Source organism: Balaenoptera physalus (genome assembly GCF_965194825.1).
Source record: "Balaenoptera physalus genome assembly, chromosome: 12".
In the NCBI taxonomy this organism is placed as follows: Eukaryota; Metazoa; Chordata; class Mammalia; order Artiodactyla; family Balaenopteridae; genus Balaenoptera; species Balaenoptera physalus.
In genome coordinates, this window is record NC_138897.1 from 79,594,257 (window position 1) to 79,615,317 (window position 21,061).

The 21,061-nt window shown below is 41.9% G+C and overlaps 1 protein-coding gene across 9 annotated transcripts in view; it reads left to right on the plus strand.

The window, feature by feature from the left end:
- LOC309639779 (G protein-coupled receptor kinase 3) overlaps positions 1-21,061 on the plus strand; it is a 117,907-nt gene that overhangs the window by 38,085 nt on the left and 58,761 nt on the right. For 5 of the 9 annotated variants that reach the window (XR_014251849.1, XM_082417458.1, XM_082417464.1 and 2 more), the window contains exon 3: positions 18,108-18,181. The exons of 2 other annotated variants lie outside the window; for them this stretch is intronic. Coding sequence is in view for 4 of the 7 variants with exons in the window: in XM_082417458.1 (XP_082273584.1) it covers positions 18,108-18,181 (74 nt within the window). In the remaining 3 variants the exon portion in view is untranslated. Of the gene's footprint in view, positions 1-17,564; positions 17,584-18,107; positions 18,182-18,215; positions 20,437-21,061 lie in introns of those variants that run through there. 2 more of the 9 variants (XM_082417465.1, XM_082417466.1) reach the window with 2 other exon arrangements.

Sequence of the window (21,061 nt, forward strand, 5' to 3'; positions counted from 1 at the left end):
TATGGAGCTAACATTCTTTGTTTAATATATTTATTTAATTATTTATTTGGCTGCGCTGGGTCTTAGTTGTGGTACGCGGGATCTTTTAGTTGCAGCATGCGAGCTCTTAGTTGTGGCATGTGGGATCTAGTTCCCTGACCAGGGATCGAACCCGGGCCCCCTGCACTTAGCCACTGGACCACCAGGGAAGTCCCTGGAGCTAACATTCTACCGGGGGGTGGGGGGGGGGGGCGGGAGACAGACCAACGAATACACACTGTCTGCACAGTAGTAAATGTTGTGGAGAACTGTGGAGGCCAGAGGGGGGCAGGGCTTGCCGGTGTGTGCGGCAGTTTCAAATAGGGTGTTTGGAGAAGGCACCACTTATAAAGGGACGGTTGAGGTGTGAGGGCTGAGCCCCTGTGTACTGGGGGGAAGTGGGTCCAGGCAGAGGGCTCAGCAGGGCAGAGACCCTAAGACTGGAACCACGTGGTGGAGGAACAGCAAGGAGGCTGCAGCCAAGGGGCTGAGTGCGAGGGACCGCGAGACAGGTGGGGGGTGGTTGGCGAGGCTTTTTAGGCAATCACGAGGATCTCCACTTTTACTGGTCCTGGGACGGGACACAGGAAAGTTTGAGCACTGGGGCGGCACACCCTGACTCGAGTGCTCACGCAGCATCGTCTAGGTGCTGTGGAAGCCAGAAGCAGGAGATGCTGCAGCGCTCAGCAAGAGATGATCCCGGCTTTGGGACCAGTGGCCAGCAGTGGAGGTGGTGAGAAGTCATCTGAAGATGGGAGGATAGATTTGCAGTGAATTGTGTTGTGGTACAAAAGCGGATGGGAGGCGCAGGGGCTTGCAGGGTACCATGTGCTTGGGTTCAGTTGGGGCCAGAAGGTGAAAGAAAGGCTCAGGCAAGAGCCTGAGGGTGTAGGGCGATGACTGTGTTCATGCATCTCGGAATTAAGGTGACTTGCTTGCTTTGCACAGTGGGCCGTCTGCTGAAGAGTATTGTCACACCTGCTCTGGGTTCTGCATGATGCTTTTAGGTCAGCCTTAGAGTTCAGAGCTTTGTCCCAACTCTGCTCGCCGATGAACAGAGAAGATTCTTGTGATTTGGTTTCCAAGAGAAATCCCAGCAAAGTGTGGATGGAGTTGGGGGCAGAGAGAATTGCTTTAGTCCCTCAAAGAGACTGTTCATAACAGTAGAACACAATGAGAGCAACTATGACAGCTTCTTCAAGAAGCACATATTCTTTCTTCCCTTGTAAGATGCACCTACTCTCCAAAGAAATCTTTTTTTCTTTTTTCTTACTGGAAATATTTCACTGCTTTGATTTTTTTTTTAATTCATTGTCTTCAAAGTTTGCTCTTTCAGAATTCATTTGCTTACCATATAATCTATGACTATTTCAGAAGATTGAAATTAGGTTTGTTTTGTGGCTTCTACTTTTAAACCAAGAAGTGGGTTCAGAATTGGTGATGGAAAAGAACTTGAAATAGGATAGCTTATTGGGAACATTGATTTGGGCCCTTTTCTTCTATTGTTACTTTTTAGCTTTTCTCTTTCAGAATATGCCTGATTTCCTTCTCGTGAGATACCACATATCTAAGGATCCAGTTGTTACTTAATTTTTCTTTGTTTACTGATAAATATGCTGTATGCTTTTGTTCTTTTAAAAAGCAATTTTATTGAGGTATAAAACACTCACAATAAAATACATCCAATTTAAGTACAGAGTTTGAGTTTTGACAAAAGTGTGCACCCGTGTACCTGTTACCATAATCCAATATGGACCATTTCCATCACTTTAAAAAGTACACTCTTGCCCGTTTCTAAATAGCTCATCCCAGCCCCAGGCAACCACTGATCTGCTTCTGCGTCCAGTCACAATAGATTATATTTGCCTTTTCTAGAACATCCTATCAATAGAATCAAATCCTATGCACTCTTTTGGGTCTGGCCCCTTTGCCTCAGCACCATGTTCTTCCTTGAGGTTCATTATCATGTTGCTTGTGTCGGGATTTTTGTTTCTTTTATTGCTGAATAGTGTTCCAATGTATGGACTTATTAACACACTTCACTTTTCATGGACATCAGGTTGTTTCCAGTTCAGGGAAATTATGAGTAAAGGTGCTATGGATATTTTTGATCAAGTCTTGTTGTGAACAAATGCTGTCATTTCTCTTTGGTAAGCGCCTAGGAGAGGCATTGTTGCATCTCCTGTGATAGGTACACACAGTTTTTTTTTGTTTTTTGGTCGTACCATGCAGCTTGCGGGATCTTAGTCCCCCGGCCAGAGATCGAACCTGTGCCCCCTGCAGTGGAAGCATGGACCCCTAACCACTTACCGCCAGGGAATTCCCAGTACACACACATTATGATTGTTATGTCATCTTGATGAATCTACCACTTTTGTCATGATGAGAAGTCTGTCCTGTTAATAATATATTTGTTCTGACGTCTACTTTGTCTAATATTGTTGTAATCACTCGAGCTTTCTTGATATTAGTGTTTGCATGGTATGTCTATTCTCTGATCTCTGCCTTGTAATTAGACTATTTAGACCATTTACACTTAAATAATTACCAATTTAGTTGGATTTAAATCTCGCATGTATTATTTGTTTCCTTGTTGCTTTTTTCTTTTCCAGTCTTCTTTGGATTGAGTATATCCTAGTAAGTTGTCATCACCACTGGCTTATAATAGCTATATAGCTCTTCATTTCATTTATTTTTCTGGTGTTTCCAGGCACTTCGTGTTCCGTGAACTCCTGGTGCCTTTGCCTCGGCAGGACCACCATGGTCTGCTTGGGTCCCCCTCCCAGCACCACATTTCAGAAAGTGCCTCCAGGCCAAGAGCTGACCCAGCCTGGGGTCCTCCTAGTTTGCTTCCCTTCTTTCAGGGACTATAGCCCCTTCTGTGTCTGAAAACAGTTACTTCATATATTTTGTCCAGTTTTCTGGTTGTTATTGTGGGAGCTTAGGTCCGGCTCTGGTTACCATATTATGTTCTGAAGTGTAATTTTATTTTTGAAATAAAGTATTTGGTTCTTGGCAGGAGAATGTGTTAAGTATGTGAAATTGGGACTACCTGTAAAACCCTAGATGCATAACACCATTGTTATAACTTCACAAAGTGATGTAAAGATGGTGATGATCAGTTTCCGGCTTACGCATAGCCGCACGTGTAAACCTCAGAAGCAGGAGCTTTGAAAAGTTCTGTATCAGTACCGTTTGAATAATAACAGCCCATAATCAAGCCCTTAGGTGCTCAGTGTTCTACATACAGATCTTTTTTTAAAAAAATCATCTTACGTGTGTGTTTTTAAATTTATTTATTTATTTATTTATTTTTGGCTGCGTTGAGTCTTCGTTGCTGTGCACAGGTTTTCTCTAGTTGCGGCGAGCGGGGGCTGCTCTTCGTTGTGGTGTGAGGGCTTCTCACTGTGGTAGCTTCTCTTGTTGCAGAGCACGGGCTGTAGGCACACGGGCTTCAGTAGTTGTGGTGCGTGGGCTTCAGTAGTTGTGGCTCGCGGGCTCTAGAGCACAGGCTCAGTAGTTGTGGTGCATGGGCTTAGTTGCTCTGCTGCATGTGGGATCTTCCCGGACCAGGGCTCGAACCCGTGTCCCCTGCATTGGCAGGCGGATTCTTAACCACTGTGCCACCAGGGAAGTCCCCTACAGATCTTATTTAGCCTTCAAAATGACCCCATGCCGAGATTGGCATCAGCCCCATTTTACAGGTGAGAGGACCTGCACTCAGAGGTGAAGATGCTTCTCACCTGCCTGGCATCTTGTAAACAGTGATGGCTGAACTGAAATTGACCTTACAGAGTTGGGGTCTGCTACTCTCCAGAGCTCAGGCCCTCGGTCACTATCTGAGCTGATTATGTAAACAGATGAAACACCTTAGGAGACAGCAGTAGAGTTCAGGTTAACTAGTGCTGAAACCTCCATTTATGAAGTGGTTATTTTCTTCCTGAAATAGCTACTTCTTGCCAGGACAAAGCAGCACGATTTATTTCCCCCAAGAAGTGGTTTCCAGAAAGCCCTTGCCCTCTCCCCACCTTCCCTTTCTCCTTTGTTGCCTCCCACCTTTCTTCCTTTACTCTTTTTTTCTTTTCTTTATGTGTTTTCCCCCGGCTCCCTCTGTCAAAATAGCAATAAGGGCAACAGCAAAAAAGAATGAAATAAAACCGACCCCAGTTTAATTCATGAAACCACAGAGTGCTAGGCTTAAATGAAACATTAGATTTTTATCTATCCCAGTCCTTTTGTTTTGCCAATCAGGAAACCAAGGAACATTAGCACAAAGAGTTGGTGAAAACCACCCAGCTTGTTGGCTACCATAGGAGCCAGAGTCTAGGGCGTACTGACCATGGGTGGGGTGTGGGGACCATCTGACTCCGGGGTGTCATGAATATGAATCGGGTCTAAGCATCTTATCAGGGATAAGTGGGTAATGAAAGCAGGTGACAGGAAAGAGACTGACTGGATTATTGCTTAAATTAGTTATTTAGGGAATGTTTCTTTGAGGAAGTGATTTGAAGAAGTGATTGGTTTTGAGAAAGAAAGAGCCCCCGTGAGGATCAGGTGGAAGAGCGTTCTCAGCCGAGAAGGAACAGCATTCTTGGCAGAGGGAACAGCATGGTAATCAGCAGGGGCGGGAAAGAACACAGCAGGTTCCAGAATCAGCCAGAGGCCAAGGTAGGCAGAGAGAGAGGTGGGTAGGAATCAGCGTTTTATTTTACATGTAATGGGAAGCTCTGGTAGGTTTTGACCACATCCGATTTGTTTTAAGATCATTCCAGCCTCTTTATGGCGAATGAATTATCCAAGTCAAAAGTGGGAGAGTGGAAGCAGGGAGATGAATTTGGAGGCTGCCGCCGTCCAGGAAGTTGGCGGTGCTGGCTTACATCAGACGAGGACAGTGGAGATCCAAAAAGGGGGGGGGGGTGGATTGAGATTTATTCTGAAGATAAAACCTAACAGGTCAGCTAGTGAACGTGGGGAGTGAGGGAAAAGAAGACTCAAGGAGAACTCAAAGGCCATTTAGGGGATAGTATAATTAGTTTCTGTAATGTAGGACAGCGGTCCCCAACCTTTTTGGTGCCAGGGACCGGTTTCATGGAGGACAATTTTTCCATGGACTGGGGCAGTGTGGGAGGGTGATGGTTTTGGGATGATTCAAGCGCATTACATTTATTGTGCACTTTATTTCTATTATTATTACAGTGTAATATATAATGAAATAATTATACAACTCACTATAATGCAGAATCAGTGGGAGCCCTGAGCTTGTTTTCGCTTGTCGCTCACTGGTAGGGTTTTGATATAAGTCTGAAAGCAGTTGATTTATTATGGTCTCCATGCAGTGAAACCTCTCTGCTAATGATCAGCTGTATTTGCAGCCACTCCCACTGCTGGCATCACCGCCTCAGCTCCACCTCAGATCATCAGGCATTAGATTCTCGCAAGGAGCACGCAACCTAGATCCCTCACATGCGCAGTTCACAGTAGGGTTCACGCTCCTATGAGAATCTGATGCCACCGCTGATCTGACAGGAGGCGGAGCTCAGGTGGTAATGCAGGTGATGGGGAGCGACTGTAAACACAGATGAAGCTTCGCTCTCTCGCCCGCCACTGCTCCCCTCCTGCTGTGTGGCCCAGTTCCTAACCCGCCATGGACCGGTACTGGTCCGTGGCCTGGAGGTTGGGACCCCTGACTTAGGGGAATGAATACATTCTATAAAGTATATTTCCTTAAATTATTCAAAACTATGAAAAGAAAGGAACTAGTTAATGCACAGAAAGATGAAGTGACCGGGGTAATTGAAACCATCATGTCATCACGTCACCTTCATGCTCTAAACCTGTCCTAAACCCCCACTGCAGGACAAAGTCCCTCTTGTTACTGTCATTCAAGTCACCCAAACTGGCCTCAGTCTTTTTTTTCTTTGTCTTTTTCTTCTAGCGTCTACTCCACCGATGAGTCTTACGCTCTGTCTCCCTCTGTGGGACACCGCCTTCTGGCCTGTGCTTTTCTCAAAGATCCAGCCATTTGGGAATTCCCTGGTGGTCTAGTGGTTAAGACACTGTGCTTCCATTGCTGGGGAGAGGTGCGAGTTTGATACCTGGTCGGGGAACTAAGATCCCACATGCCGTGCGTCACGGCCAAAAAAACCCGAAAAAACAACAACAACAAAAGATCCAGCCATTCAGGGATTAGCTGAACCATGAACAGTCCATTTTCTGATGTTCCTTATGTGCCATTTACTTGGCACTTACTGTGGCAAATGTAGGATTTCCAGGTGCCTCTTCCGTGCGGTTTCTCTAACTGGAATCCAGATTCCTTGAGACTAAAGATAACCTCTGATGCTGTTTTCCTCTTTGTGACTAGAAAGCATCTAGTTCAGTATTTTATACAGCAGAGGAATTGACTCTTTTTTTTTTTTTGTCTTTTTGCTTTAGCGTGAAATCCTTTCAACTGCCGTTACTGTAAAACTCTTATTTGTAGCATTTTGTGTAAACAGTAGGAGTATAGCTATATGCTCTGTGATTATTTTCTCAGCGTGAGGAGAGCATTCCAGGGGTGAAGTCATGGCCCACCAGTGATACACCCAGTGTCCCGTCCATCACCTTCGTCGTGGCCCTCGTGGGCGCCTGTGCGCTGCTGGGACGAGTGTCAGCCTGAGCAACCACAGAAATAGAGGGCTCGGGTGGGCAGCTGTGTTGAGCAGACGGTTCGCGGGAGAGCAGCGGGGTACTGGTCCCCGCCACGCACAAAGGGGGGAAGGGACTTCCCACCGCCACATCCCCACTCCTGGCAGAAGGTATAAGGCCCTGAGCGTACAAAATTACAACACGTAAATGCACCATCTAACTTTTAAACATACCTATGTCATTTAATTAACAAATTACTAGAGTCAGCTGGCTACAAGTTAAAATGGATTTGGACTAAATAGTCAGAAACCATCTCATTGCTCTAGTAAGAAATCATTTCATAGTCATGAGATTTCACGTCAAGATATGGCAAGCAACTCCAGCCACCAGTCACTGGAGGTGCCGCAACAGCGGCCTGTGGGCCTTCTTGCCCCAGAGGGTTGGCCGTGGCACTGTCACCACCTGGTGTTCCGCTATCAAGGTTCTACTTTTTTGAACCTTGAAGGCTTTTGCTGACATCTTCACATTCTGGTAGAAATATTCAGAGCCAGGTGGTAGGCAGGCACTGTTAACACATAGGGGTCAACACTTTGTACCTGTTATGGGTCGGCTTCAGGGATGGGATGAGGATGAAAGGGTCATCTGGGCAAAGACGTGGTGGCAGATGAGCATCCTAAGGAAGAGGAAGGAAGGATTCAGCTTTGCCGTGTTGAGAAGAGGCCCGGCTCTAAAAACTTCCACCCCGGATTTGAGAGCTGAGTTTAATTTTTCATGAAACAATTGCCCACTTATATTAAAAACGATTCCCCAGCAGGCTCTTTGGCATTCCGAAGCTCTCAGCACACGCGAAGCATTGTGTAACTGAGAAATACCTAGCACTGGGATTCTTCTAGACGGATCCCGCAGCCTGCCGGATGAAGCCCATCTCCCCCCGCCCATTCAAGCCTCGGTGGTGGGATAAAGCATTCCTTCCACCTTTTCCCCATAGGAACGTGCTCTGTCCAGATTCTTCAATTTCTTTCTTCTCACTCCTTCCTTATCTCCATGGAAATTTCCTGTCTCTGACCACTTGTTCTTTCTCTCGACTCTGTAGCCCATTAATCTCTCCACACCTGGCCTGTACTTCACTTCTTCCCGGAACCATCTGTGACTATAGCGCGAGCCATACTGATCTTCCCTTAGTAAATTTATCAAATGTTTATTGAGACAATTAAGTCCTGGCCATTGTGCTGAGGATTAGAGAGAAAACCACACAAGAGCAGGCCATTTCCCTCCCAGAGCCCCTGACTAAATAGCTCCTTGGTGACATTGTTAGAGGTGCATCCTTTCTTAACACTATGCTGCTGTGTATTCCCAAGGCCGGCGTCACGTTTAATGGGGAGATACTAGAAGTATTGCCATTGAACGCCAGGAACAGACAAGGAACAAGAAGTGGACACATTGATCACGCCGACAGGACCAGTACCCAAGAGGTGGAGGGCCCGAAGGATTCCTTGAGCAGCGGTGCTGAGTAGCAAACCTCAATACAGAGAGCCCTGGACATGCTCGTGAGCAAAGACCTGTAACCCAGGGTAAAGATGGAACCTAAACATGTGAAAAGATTTTCGACTTGATTAAAAATTGGCAAAGCGCAAATTACTCTGAACTATTATTATTTTTCTTAATCTTTCAAATTGTCACAAGATCCAGAAGTTTAATAACACACTTTTGGTATGGCCGTGGGTTTAAAAACAGGAGCTGATGCATTGCCGGTGGGCGTACGAACAGGTACTGCTCGGATGGGGCTAATTTGGCTGGGTCTATTAAAATAACAGAATGTCTATATAACCTTTGGCTCAGGAGTTTCGCTCGATGGAATGTGTCCTACAAATAGGCTTGAACACATGAGAAATGATGTACGGAGAGGGTTATTTATTGCAGCAATTTTGTAAAAGCAAAATATTTCCTGCAACCCACATGTTCACCATTAGGAAACAAGTTATGTAACTTCTGACATTCCATCTGCTGGAATAATGCAGCTGTAAGGAGCGGCCAGGTAGCTCTTCGTGACTAGTATAGAAAGATCTCCAAGGTCTCGAGTTATGAAAAAAAGGCTGACGGAGACAGTATGGTAGGAAATAAGAGTTCGTCTTTGCGCCTGCCTTTGTGCTGTGTTAGGAGGTAACACAGCGCCTATAACAGAGACCCACACATGGGAGTGTCTCTCTCATCCGTAGCAGTGCAGGGTTAGCAGGAGGCCCCCCTCCACGTGCCGAGCTCTTGCCATGTTGTGGCGCTGGTGTCCCTAGGACTGCGGAGTTTCCTGCATCGAGCTGGGTGAAGGAGTCACATGGATTTCTTAGCACCTGGCCAAGAAGTAACACACATCACTTCCCTGAAAAGATACAAGGAACCAGTAATAGCCATTACCTTGGAGGTGATGGTGGTGGGTGCGCTACTGGGAAGATGAAGGACATGGACCAGAAGGAAACTTTTCATTTTATACCTTTTTAATTTATTTTTACAATTTTGAGCCATTTTGTCCATTCATAAGATAAAAAGAGATAGTTGCGAGTTAGTGGCCTTGAAAGCACTAAGGACCCAGGGCCGTGGGAGCACAGAAGAGGGATAGCTCCTCCACCTGGCTGGGCTGGGGAGTCCTTCGAAGTTTACTGCATTACGTGATGCTCAGTTGAGGTCCTGAAGGTAAAGTGGCTGTTAACCAGGTCAAGTCTGGAGGGAATGAGAAGGGTGGGGGTGGGGAAGCGGGTGGAGAGATGGTTGGCAGGAAGGGAGCGGGCGCTGAGAAGGAGAGTCTGTTTCAGGTGGAGTGAGGAGCGTCTGTGAAGGCACAGAGGCATGTTGAGCGACCCGCGCTTGCATCCGGCCATGCTGTGCGGGTGGGCGCTGTAGCTCTGGGGAGGTGTGGGGCAGAGCGGGGCGTGCATTGCAGTGCAGATGTTAGAGGTTGGGTCTTATCTAGCGTTCTGTGCAATGATGAGTTCAAAAGCAAGGGAACGGCATGGTCAGATCTAGGCAGCAGCACGCAGGACGAATGGGAAAGGAGACTGGACGAATGTTGAGGTGGCCGTGCCGTGATCTAGGAAGCAATGCATCTCTCCCTGCAAAGCGAGTATGGCACTTAACTAATGCAACGCAGTTAGGTATTATCTTTTATGTATGTCTATCAGTACCTCCAATCAGATTGCAATTGCTCTGAGAACCCCTTTATTTACACTTATAGCACCATGACATAAATGCTTATTGGTTGGGCTTCCCTGATGGCGCAGTGGTTAAGAATCCGTCTACCGATGCAGGGGACACGGGTTCGATCCCTGGTCCGGGAAGACCCCACATGCCAAGAAGCAGCTAAGCCCGTGCACCACAAGTACTGAGCCTGCACTCTAGAGCCCTCGAGCCACAACTACTGAAGCCCGTGTGCCTCGAGCCTGTGCTCCACAACAAAAGAAGCCACCGCAATGAGAAGCCCATGCACCGCAACGAGGAGTAGCCCCCGCTCACCGCAACTAGAGAAAGCCCGCGTGCAGCAACGAAGACCCAATGCAGCCAAAAAAACCCAAAACCAAACAAACAAAAAACTTATTGGTTGATTTTTTTTTTGTTTTAAATAAACCTTTAATGGAATTATGTATAGAAGAGTGCTCAAGTCCAAGTGCACAGCCTCATGAGTTATCACCAAGTGAACACACATGCATTAATTGGTTGATTATTATTCTGTTTCTTCCTTGTTAAAATTATGGTTAGACCCAGTGTGTGTGTGTGTGTTTTTTTTAACATCTTTATTGGAGTATAATTGCTTTACAATGGTGTGTTAGTTTCTGCTTTATAACAAAGTGAATCAGTTATACATATACATATGTCCCCATATCTCTTCCCTCTTGCGTCTCCCTCCCTCCCACCCTCCCTATCCCACCCCTCTAGGTGGTCACAAAGCACCGAGCTGATCTCCCTGTGCTATGCGGCTGCTTCCCACTAGCTAGCTATTTTACGTTTGGTAGTGTATATATGTCCATGCCACTCTCTCACTTTGTCACATCTTACCCTTCCCCCTCCCCGTATCCTCAAGTCCATTCTCTAGTAGGTCTGTGTCTTTATTCCCATCTTGCCCCTAGGTTCTTCATGACCTTTTTTTTTTTTTTTTCTTAGATTCCATATATATGTGTTAGCATACAGTATTTGTTTTTCTCTTTCTGACTTACTTCACTCTGTATGACAGTCTCTGGGTCCATCCACCTCACTACAAATAACTCAGTTTCGTTTCTTTTTATGGCTGAGTAATATTCCATTGTATATATGTGCCACATCTTCTTTATCCATTCATCTGTTGATGGGCACTTAGGTTGCTTCCATGTCCTGGCTATTGTAAATAGAGCTGCAATGAACGTTTTGGTACATGACTCTTTTTGAATTCTGGTTTTCTCAAGGTATAGGCCCAGTAGTGGGATTGCTGAGACCCAGTGTGTTTTACACACCCTCCCCACTTTGTCCTGGCCATGTTTAATCTGTGATGTACACACATACCCTAATTTCCATACTGCCAGCTTTAATCATTGTTCTTTGAGACGTCTTTGGGAAATATAAATCAGGTGGATTGTTGGAATAATATTTCTATTTTAAGTTATTTTAAATCTCACTTTATTTTGTCAGTTTGTTTGTTTACTCTTAGATGTGCATTAAACGGTGATAAGTGAAAAAAATTGACCCCAGTCTGGGAAGAGTATTGGCATGGTGCATAGCCAGAAATTTTTTTCTTTTCCATCATTTCATAATGTTGGTAAAGGCTGAAAGTAATCCCAACTATTGCAAGGGTTTAGATATACTTTTCTTGCCACTGAATTTTCACATTTTCCTCCCAGTCCCAATTTCCTTTGTTCCCTTTTGAAGTAAGAGCCAATTGCTTGGAACATTCTATGACTTTTTCTTTGGCCACGTTCATTACCATTTGTGCTTTAGTCTACTAGACTGTTAATATTCAGGGCCCCAAATCTCTCCATTATCTAAATGAGTGATCTCATTAATTAATCTAAGACTATTTTGTTGAGCACGTATGTGCTGAATTTAAATTGGAGGTGGGGTAGATAATTTGGATATTTAGAAGACCTATTTACAATTTTGTTACTAATTTTCTTCTGTAAAGTTTTAAGTCAGGAAGTGAAAGTTCTAGTTTGATAAGCAGAGTCAAATAAAAAAATATATTTAAGGTTTGCATGAAGCAGATAAAAATAATTAACTAAATATTCATTTTGATTTATATTTATTTATTCCTCTTGGGACTTAGAAGAAATGAAAGGGAGAATTATTCATTGGGAATTTAAGTTAGTATTATTCATCTAGGAGGGGCATGGTGCCCTGTGGGAGTTTTCCGTTTTTACATGTGTATGCTTTTTTTCTGTACTTTTGAGTTTGCTTTTCTAGTTATCATTTAAGATTTCCTTTCTTTTCACTTGTAAAGACTCTTGTGTATCCTGAATGTGTCAGAGTGGTTGTTTCCAGCCTCTGCATTACCCAGAACCTTTGTAAGTACTTATTTTAGTCCCATGCCTCTGTGTGTGAATGAGTTTATCTTCCGTACAAACTTGTGCTTTATGAAAAACATCCTGAAGAGATTGACAACGATGTAAGTGATCATGCATTAGCTTCTGGAAATTTTAGATCCCAATTTGTGATCGACTTAAAGCCAGTATTCAGGAACATCTTTTGAGCCTTATCCCTGGCTTAGCTGTATGTACCCAATCTTATTTTTCTTTCTTCTTTAGCACCAGTTTTTTATTTGTTTGTTTGTTTTTGGTGGAGTGGCAGGAAGAGTCAGGTTTATTGAGGTATAATTTAAGTAAAACTCACCGTCTACAATGTACAATTCTATGAGTTTTGACAAATGCATAAAGTTGTATAACGACTACCAAAGTCAAGACACAGAGTAATTCATCACCTCCGCAAATGTTCTAGTGCCCTTTATGGTTGACCGCCACACCCACCCCAACCCCTGGCAACCACTGATCTCGTTGTTCCTATGGTTCCTGCTTTTCCAGAATGACACATAAGTGGACTCATTCAGCACGTAGCCTTTGGGTCTGGTTTCTTTCACTTAGCATTGGAGATGCACTTATAGTGGATGTATCAGTAGTTCATGCCTTTGTCTTGTTGAGTAGTGTTCCATTGTGTGGATACATCACAGTTTATCCAGCCATCAGTTGAAGAACATTTGGGTTATACCCAGTTTTTTGATATTATATATGAAGCTACTACAAGTATCTGTGTTCAGATTTTTGTGTGAACATAAATTTTCATTCCTATTGGGTAAAATACCTAGGAGTGTGATTATTTGGGTTGAATGGTAAATGGATATTTTAACTTTAAAGAAATGTTTTTGAATGAGGCTGCATTCCTACTAGCAGTCTATGAGAGTTCCAGTTACTCCACATCCTCTCCTCGTCAGCAATGGCATTGTCTCTCTCTCTCTCTTTTTTTTTTTTTGCTATTCTAAGAAGTATATAATGATATCTCACTGTGTTTTTAATTTGGATTTTCCTAATGACTAACAATGTTGGACATCTTTTCACGTGCTTATTTTACATTTATATATCATCTTTGGTGAAAGTATTCAAATCTTCTGCTCAATTTTTAAAAATACTGGATTGTTTATATTCCCATCATTGGGTTTGAGAATTCTTTGTATACTTTGGATACAGGTTCTCTATCAGATATGTATATTGCAAATATTTTCTCCAAATCTGTGGCCTGTCTTTACTTTCCCTTTGTAAGTAATAAGTAATTTATGGGAAATTACTCTTGAGACTGTGTAAATATTTTGTTCCTTATCAAACTTTTGCCCCCTGGTTTTGGCACCTATTGATTTTCTAACTCCATCATTCCTTCTATAGTTTTTGGTTGGTATTTGATGCTAAGGAAGAGCTTCCCCTTCTTTCCTTTATTCTTCTCCTCCCTTCTTCCTTCTTTCCCCTTCCCTCCATTGTGGAGTCACAGCCCATCAATCATCCCAGCCAGCACAGTAATTCCCCTCTTTGCCTGTTGATTCAGAGGCACGAGGAGTCCAAAACATTATATATGCTTCTCAGCGAACGAAGCTTCCGGTTGCCAAAATTTGATATTATCAGTCTTCTTAACTCTGCCCTTCTAGTGGTTATGAAGTGGTATCTCAAAGTGATTTAATTTATATTTGCATGATGACCAACGGTATTGAGCCCTTTTAATGTGCTTATTGGCTAGTCATATTTCTTCCTTTGTGAAGTGTTCACATTTTTTGCCCATTCTTTTATTGGGTTGTTTCCTTTTAAAAATTGATTTGTAAGAGGTTTTTTGTTTTTTTTAATGTATACATAAACGAGATATAGGCCTTTTTCAAATGTGTTTCTTTTTTTCTTTTCCCATTTGGATATAAGTTTTTTCTAGCATTTGTTGAAAAGACTTCCTTTTCCTAATAAATTGCTTTGCTATCTTTGTAGAAAATAAGTTGAACACATATAAATGTATTTGTGGATCCTCTGTTCTGTTTCATGGATTTAGTCTTATGCCAGTACCACACTGTGTTGATTACCATGGCTGTATAATGAGTCTTGAAATTAAGCAGTGTAACTCCTTGAACTTTTTGCTTCTTTCTCAAGGTATTTTGGGTATTCCAGTTTTTTCGTATTTCCATATACATTTTAGAATCAGCTTGTCAGTTTCTTTAAAAAGCCGATGGGGATTATTACTAGGATTGCATTGACTCCATAAATCAATCTGGGGAGAATTAACATCTGCAATACTGAGTCTTCCAATCCATTAACTGACGATATCTTTCCATTTATTTAGATCTTCTTTAATATCTTTCAGTCATATTATATAGTTTTCCACTTAGTGGCCTTGTATATCTCTTATTTATTTATTTTTAAGTACTGGTTCTTTTTTGATGTTATTCCAAATGGACTTGTTTCAGAATTCCATCTTAAAACTGTGTGATGTGAGTGTAACTAATGTCATTGATTCTTCTGGCTAATGACCTTGTATTTTATGGTCATTTATGGATCTTCCTAAATTCACTTATATATTCTAGTAGTTATTTTGTAGATAGGATTTGTTATATAGTTAATCACGTTGTCTAGGAATAAAATTAATTTTAACTCTTCCTTTTCAATTTTAGTAAGTTTTATTTCCTTTTCTTATTGCACTGGCTAAGACCTCACAATAGTGAATAGAAGGTGTGAGATTAGGCATTCTGGCCTTTTCTAATCTGAAATGCTTTGTACTTTGTTTATCCCACAGCTCAGAGAGGTCTTATTGACATTCTGTTTTATCATTGATCTCAGCATCATATTTAATTCCTTTATATCATTTACAATAAATTACAGTTATTTCATTTGTTTACTACTTTGTTGTCTGCCCATTACACAAACCCACAAGTCTCTTATGGAAAAACTCTGTCTTCACCAACATATAGCACGGTGACTCTTAGTAGACACTCAGTAAATGCTTTGTCAAATGAGTAAATTTTGGTAGGAACTTTTTGCAGTTATGCAGTCTATCCTCCTTCCCAGTGTTTGAATCTACTTGGTAAAACCTAGGACAGGTATTATTTCTTACAAGATTTTTTTCATATTTTTCTTTCCCTCTTTTTAATTTTTTAGGTGGTTATATTTCAATTTCCTATAGAAACCACGCATATTTAATGCTTTCAAAAGTTCTTAATTGATCTTTTATAAAAGATAATACAGGGCTTCCCTGGTGGCGCGGTGGTTGGGAATCTGCCTGCCAATTCAGGGGACATGGGTTCGAGCCCTGGTCTGGGAGGATCCCACATGCCACGGAGCAGCTGGGCCCTTGAGCCACAACTGCTGAGCCTGCGCGTCTGGAGCCTGTGCTCCGCAACGAGAGAGGCCGCGATAGTGAGAGGCCCCCGCTTGCCACAACTGGAGAAAGCCCTCGTGCAGAAACGAAGACCCAACACAGCCAGAAATAAATAATAAATAAATAATAAATAAATTTTTTAAAAAAAGATAATACAATTCTTTCTACTAATTTTTGCAAAATATTTTAGTGGCATATTGGGATAGTTTGCCTTTCCTGGATGTTACATACACTCGGAAGTTAATCAGTATTCAGGCAGTTTGCAGTGGTTCAAATATAGAAACAAGGGTAAACACATTCCACAGTTACCTAGTAAGCAGGTGTTGGGTCACTACTTTTTATTCTTTGAAATCTGGAGAAATTGCACCAATAAAGTGAACCAGTTAGGCAAATTATTTCCTTATTTTTGCCCTTTAGCTTTTGTTCTAATCTGAGTAATGCTTCATTTTTTTTTTTTTTTATGTAATTTAAGTCTAATGAAGGTAAATTGCATTCAGCCTGGAACACAATGATCTAGGATGTATCCAAAAGGCAAAATATCTTTCTTCTGGCTGCTCCATTTTAACAGCTGCTGTGATAGAAAGTAATGCTTCAGTTTATGTACAGACACGAGGAAAATACTGGTTTTTTCCCCCTATACGATGTTCCAAATAATTCTTTGGCTTATCTTACACATTGATGATGGAAATTGCATTAAAGAAGTAGGTAACAACATATTAAGTTGGATGTTTATTCATTCAACTCCCTTTCTTCATCCTCCTCCTTCTTTCTTTCCCCTCCCTTCCAGTTTACAGGTGGAGATTTCAACAGTCCTCCACCGATAATGGAGAGAATAAATAGATATTCAGTAAGATTTAGAGGACCAGGACAACCCTATCAACCAACTTGGCCCAATTGCCTTTTTACTTTATTTAATGAAACACTCCACCCTATATACTGTTTTTTTTTTTTTTCAAGTACCCTTGGAACACTCACCTAGAGGGACCAAGTTTGGGACCAAAACCAAGTTTCAGTAAATTTAAAAGCATTGGAAGTCCTACTGAATATGTTCTCTGACCACAACAGAATTAAACAGAAATCAATATCCCAAAAATACCTGAAAAAAAAAACCTCCCAAATATCTGGAAATTAAACTACACATTCCTGAATGACTCATGAGCCAAAGAAGAAATGACAAGGGAAATCGGAAATTACTTTGAAATGAATGAGAACTGAAAGTCAACCTTTCTCTTATTTAAAATAAAAATATTAACATGCAAATCGGTAGAGATTCACATCTTCAGTTCTTCCTACTCATCTGCTTCTTGAATTCCCTACTCCCTCCATATGTTGGCCTCGCTGCAGTTTCTTGACAATATGAGCACGGCCGTGCTCCTGCTGGAGCTGTGCACCCAGCCCCTGTTAGTCTGGTCTTGCCTATTTAACCAAGTAGTCCAAATACCTTTCTTCTAGTTCCACTGAACAAACATTTACCGTTTTCAAAGGTCATGTTCCTGGAAGCATGGAGGGGAATTTATGGGGCAACAACAGACAAGCTCAAGTTATATAACTCTCATGTTAACTTGAATGAAAATCTTGTCAAAGCTGCTTCCTTCCTGTCCTACCTGGGGAGTTCTGATCTACCTTTGCCCAACATTTTAGACTTTTTGCGAGTCTTTCTTCACATTTTTTTTTCTGTGACTTCTGTCTCTCCTAACAATCTTTTAATTGTTTGGACCTTCTCATTGCTTTTGACTTTTCATAGTCTTCCAGTATCTCTGCCCTCAGTCTGGTGTCAGCTTGTCCTCTCCAGCTTCATTCATTCACTGAGGCTTGACTAGGTGCGAGGCACTGAGCTGGCCACTGGGTTTGGTACTGGGGTGGGAGACTTGTAAATCAGATAATTAACCAGGGTGAGCACTTTGGCAGAGGCATGTTGGAAGGGCCATGCAAACAAACATTCTTTCAACACATATTTATTGGCCTCCCACTGTGTAACAGGCACTGTGCAATGGGGGTGGTATCCCGGGCAGAAGGTACTGATTGCTTGAAGATGAGGCGTGGAGTTGTGAAGGAGAAAAGCACCATCTGGGAATGGGTGATCTGCTCTGGCACGAGGTATTTGGTAGGGACTTGGAGGAACTTGAGCTAATAAGTGGTGAGAGAAAAGGCTAGAAAGGTTAGGAAAGTACTTCTTTTTTTTTTCTTAAGGGAGTTTTAGTTCTGTTTCTGTGGGCGTAGCATTTATTAGCTCCATGGTGACTCTTACCAACTTCTGTATTACCTGTATCTCTGATTTCTTTGGTTAATCTTCCACTTATTCTGGTGACCAGTAGCACTAAGTGGTGGTAACCACTAGCACTGTTAATTGTGCATTTTTTAAAAGTGGGAGGGGGGTTGCCAAGAGAGAAGGAACCTCAAAGCAAGGAACTAGGTGTGTGATCCTCTTACTTTACCTGGATTATTTCCTTTTAGGCATACCTGGATTATTTCCTTTTAGGCATTAAGTAGCCTCTTGAAACCCCCTTTTGTATTTTAAGGGTAGGGGAGGAAGAGGTTGAAACAAATGAATTTGAAAACACCCTGTGGGATAAAATTTACACTCATCGCCCACCCTGAAATTTTTTATTCTTTTTCTTTAGGTTTCTTGCTATTTAAAGATTTTTGTTTGAATGAAATTAATGAAGCTGTACCTCAGGTGAAGTTTTATGAAGAGGTAAGAAGTGACTGTTTTATCAATGCTTTTATTTCAAAAGCATATTTAAACTGTACTTTGGGAAATATTAAGACTACTAGATATCTTAGAAATTCGTCAAAAGTAATTAGTACTACAAGATATAGTTTATTAGAGATGCTGACAACAACTATAAAAATCATATTCTTAAAGCTCTATAGTGTTCTGGAATCAGTGAGGAAGAGTTGGACTAAAATTCCAGAGGAGGAAGAATCATTCAGAGGTGCACTCAGCATTACCAGCCATTTTATTTTCTGCAGAAGCTTGCTGATTCTGGACACAGAAGCCGAGGCAGGGAGCTGCTACTGGGTGAAAGAGAAACTAGCAAAGTTTTATGGTCACACATTACTACAGTGACAAATTGGAGACTTGGTGGGAAAGGGTGGCCTCAAACCCACAGCTGGTTCTCCCAGCAAGACATTGGGAGGGGATCTGAAGAGGCAGGCCAAGAGCTTCTGGAAGACGCATTGAAACCTCCCACAGCCTTGTGGTATTAAACGGTATTGAAATGTACACCTGTTGTGGCAGGAATCCAAAAACAGAGCAGGCAAGAGATGAAAGCCCCACTGAAGAGCCATAACCACTTATCACCTGGGGCCCCGGCTGGTCCAGGTGTGGTGGGCAGATGAGAATCCAGCTTTGGCCCCTGGCAGGAGGCTGCTTCTGGAAGACAGAAAAACCAGAAGAGGTTTCTGGATCTGGAGTAAACCAATGAAGCTGGGAATTCCCTGGCGGTCCAGTGGTTAGGACTGCGTGCTCTCACTGCCAAGGGCCTGGGTTCAGTCCCTGGTCAGGGAACTAGGGTCCCATAGCCATGCGGTGCAGACAAACCCTCACCCTCCCATCCCCCAAAAAAGCCCCCCAAAACAATAAAAAAATTATAACATCAAACATATTAAAAAAAAAAACGATGACGCTGGAGGAACCCCCAAAACATGATGAGTCCCCTGCTCAAGACACACGCCAAGTTTTGAAGCTCGAATGGGCCGGGGGCCGAAGAGCTATCCTGATGACTTCTTAAGGGCAGAACTGAATCCAGTGCTGAGGAGACAGAGATCTCACTGAACTCCATGGAGAGCCAGGCCTTAGGAACAGGGATCAACCAGAGGCAGACTGAGTCCTACACAAATGGCAGACCAGACCAGCCCAGCTCAACCCCCTGTTGGGTGATGAACTCCCTCTCTACCTGTGCAGCAGAGAATAAGGGGAGCCCTCTGTCTCTTTTGCAGGTAGAAAATAACAGTATATAGAGACTCTCCAATCTTCACCATACAGTAAAAAATGATTTTCCATCTAAGAAGCAAGATCACGTGATTTATAAACAAGGCAATACAAGCAGACCTGCAGATGAATCAGATATTGGAGTTAGCTGACAAGTACCTGAAAATAACTGTAAATAATATGTTCCAGACAATAGAGGAAAAGATGGACAAAATAATTAGATGGAGGAATAGAGAGTTTCAGCATAATTTGAATGTATTGTGGAAAACCAAACAGATATTCTAGAACATAAAGTATTTGAAATTAGAACCTAGTGGTTAGAACCAGTAGCAGATTGTCACAATGTGAGACATGATTAATGAATAGGGAAGCAGGTCAGAAGGTCATCTCAAACCGAAATACAGAGAAAAAAGAATATAAAAAAGAAATAAGGGCGTTAGAGACATGTGAGGCATGCCTAAAAGGTCTAACACATGTAAAGTTGGACTCCCAGAAAGGAAGAGAGAGAATGGGAAAGAAGCAGTATTTGAGGATATAATACTAAGAATATTACAAAATGATGAAAGTCAGCAGCTTACAGATTCAAAAAACTTAGCAGGATGAGTACAGAGGAAACGTATCTTTGCACATCAGTATAAGACTGTGGAAACCTGTGACAGAGAGAAAATTTTAAAAGCAACCAGAGGTTAGAAAAAGGCACCTCATTTTTAAAGGGGCAGTAATATGAACGAAACGACTGTGACATATTAAAACAAATGATTAAGAAAAAAGAAAGACAGACAATGAAATGTCCATCTTTAAAGTAATGAGAGAAAAAAGCTGCCAACCTAGAATTCTTTCCTCAGCCAAAACTTCCTTCAAAAATGATGGTGAAATAAAGATATTTTCAGACGAAAACTGAGAGAATTTGTCAGTAGTGGAACTGCATTACCATAAATACTAAAGGGAGCTACTGTAAGCAGAAGGGAAATTACCCCAGATGGAAATGCAGGAAGGAATGAAAGACATCATAAAGGGTAAATGTGTATGTGAAATATACGAATGTTGACCATACAAAACTATAATATGTTTTTAGAGTTTAAAGTGTGTGTAAAACTAAAATGTATGAGAGTAGCACAAAAGGCAGGAGAGGGGTTAATAAAGTTAAAATATTTTAAGATTCTAGGATTATTGGGGATAGTAAAAATAATAATTTGCATTGACTTGTAAAGGATGCATATTGTAATCTCTAAGGTAACTTTTAAAAGAATAAAATGTGTATGTTAAAAGAGAGGAGATACGGAATAAAACAACATTGTATTAATCCAAAAAAAAAAAAAAAGAATAAAAGGTGGACATAAAGTAGGAGGTCAAATTGAAAATAAAGAGTAAGGTGGTAACTATAAATTCATCTATATAAATATTGATGATTACATTTAATATAAATGGACTAAATACTCCCAGTAAAAGACCAAGTTTGTCAGACTGGATAAATAACCAAAACCATGTTATATACTGCTTACAAGTGAGATGCTTTATTTATGTATTTTAAGATAATTTTATTTTTTGATTAACCTATAGTTGCTGTACAATATCATATAAGTTACAGGTGTACAGTATAGTGATTCAATTTTTTTTTTTAATTTTTAAAGAAGTGATATA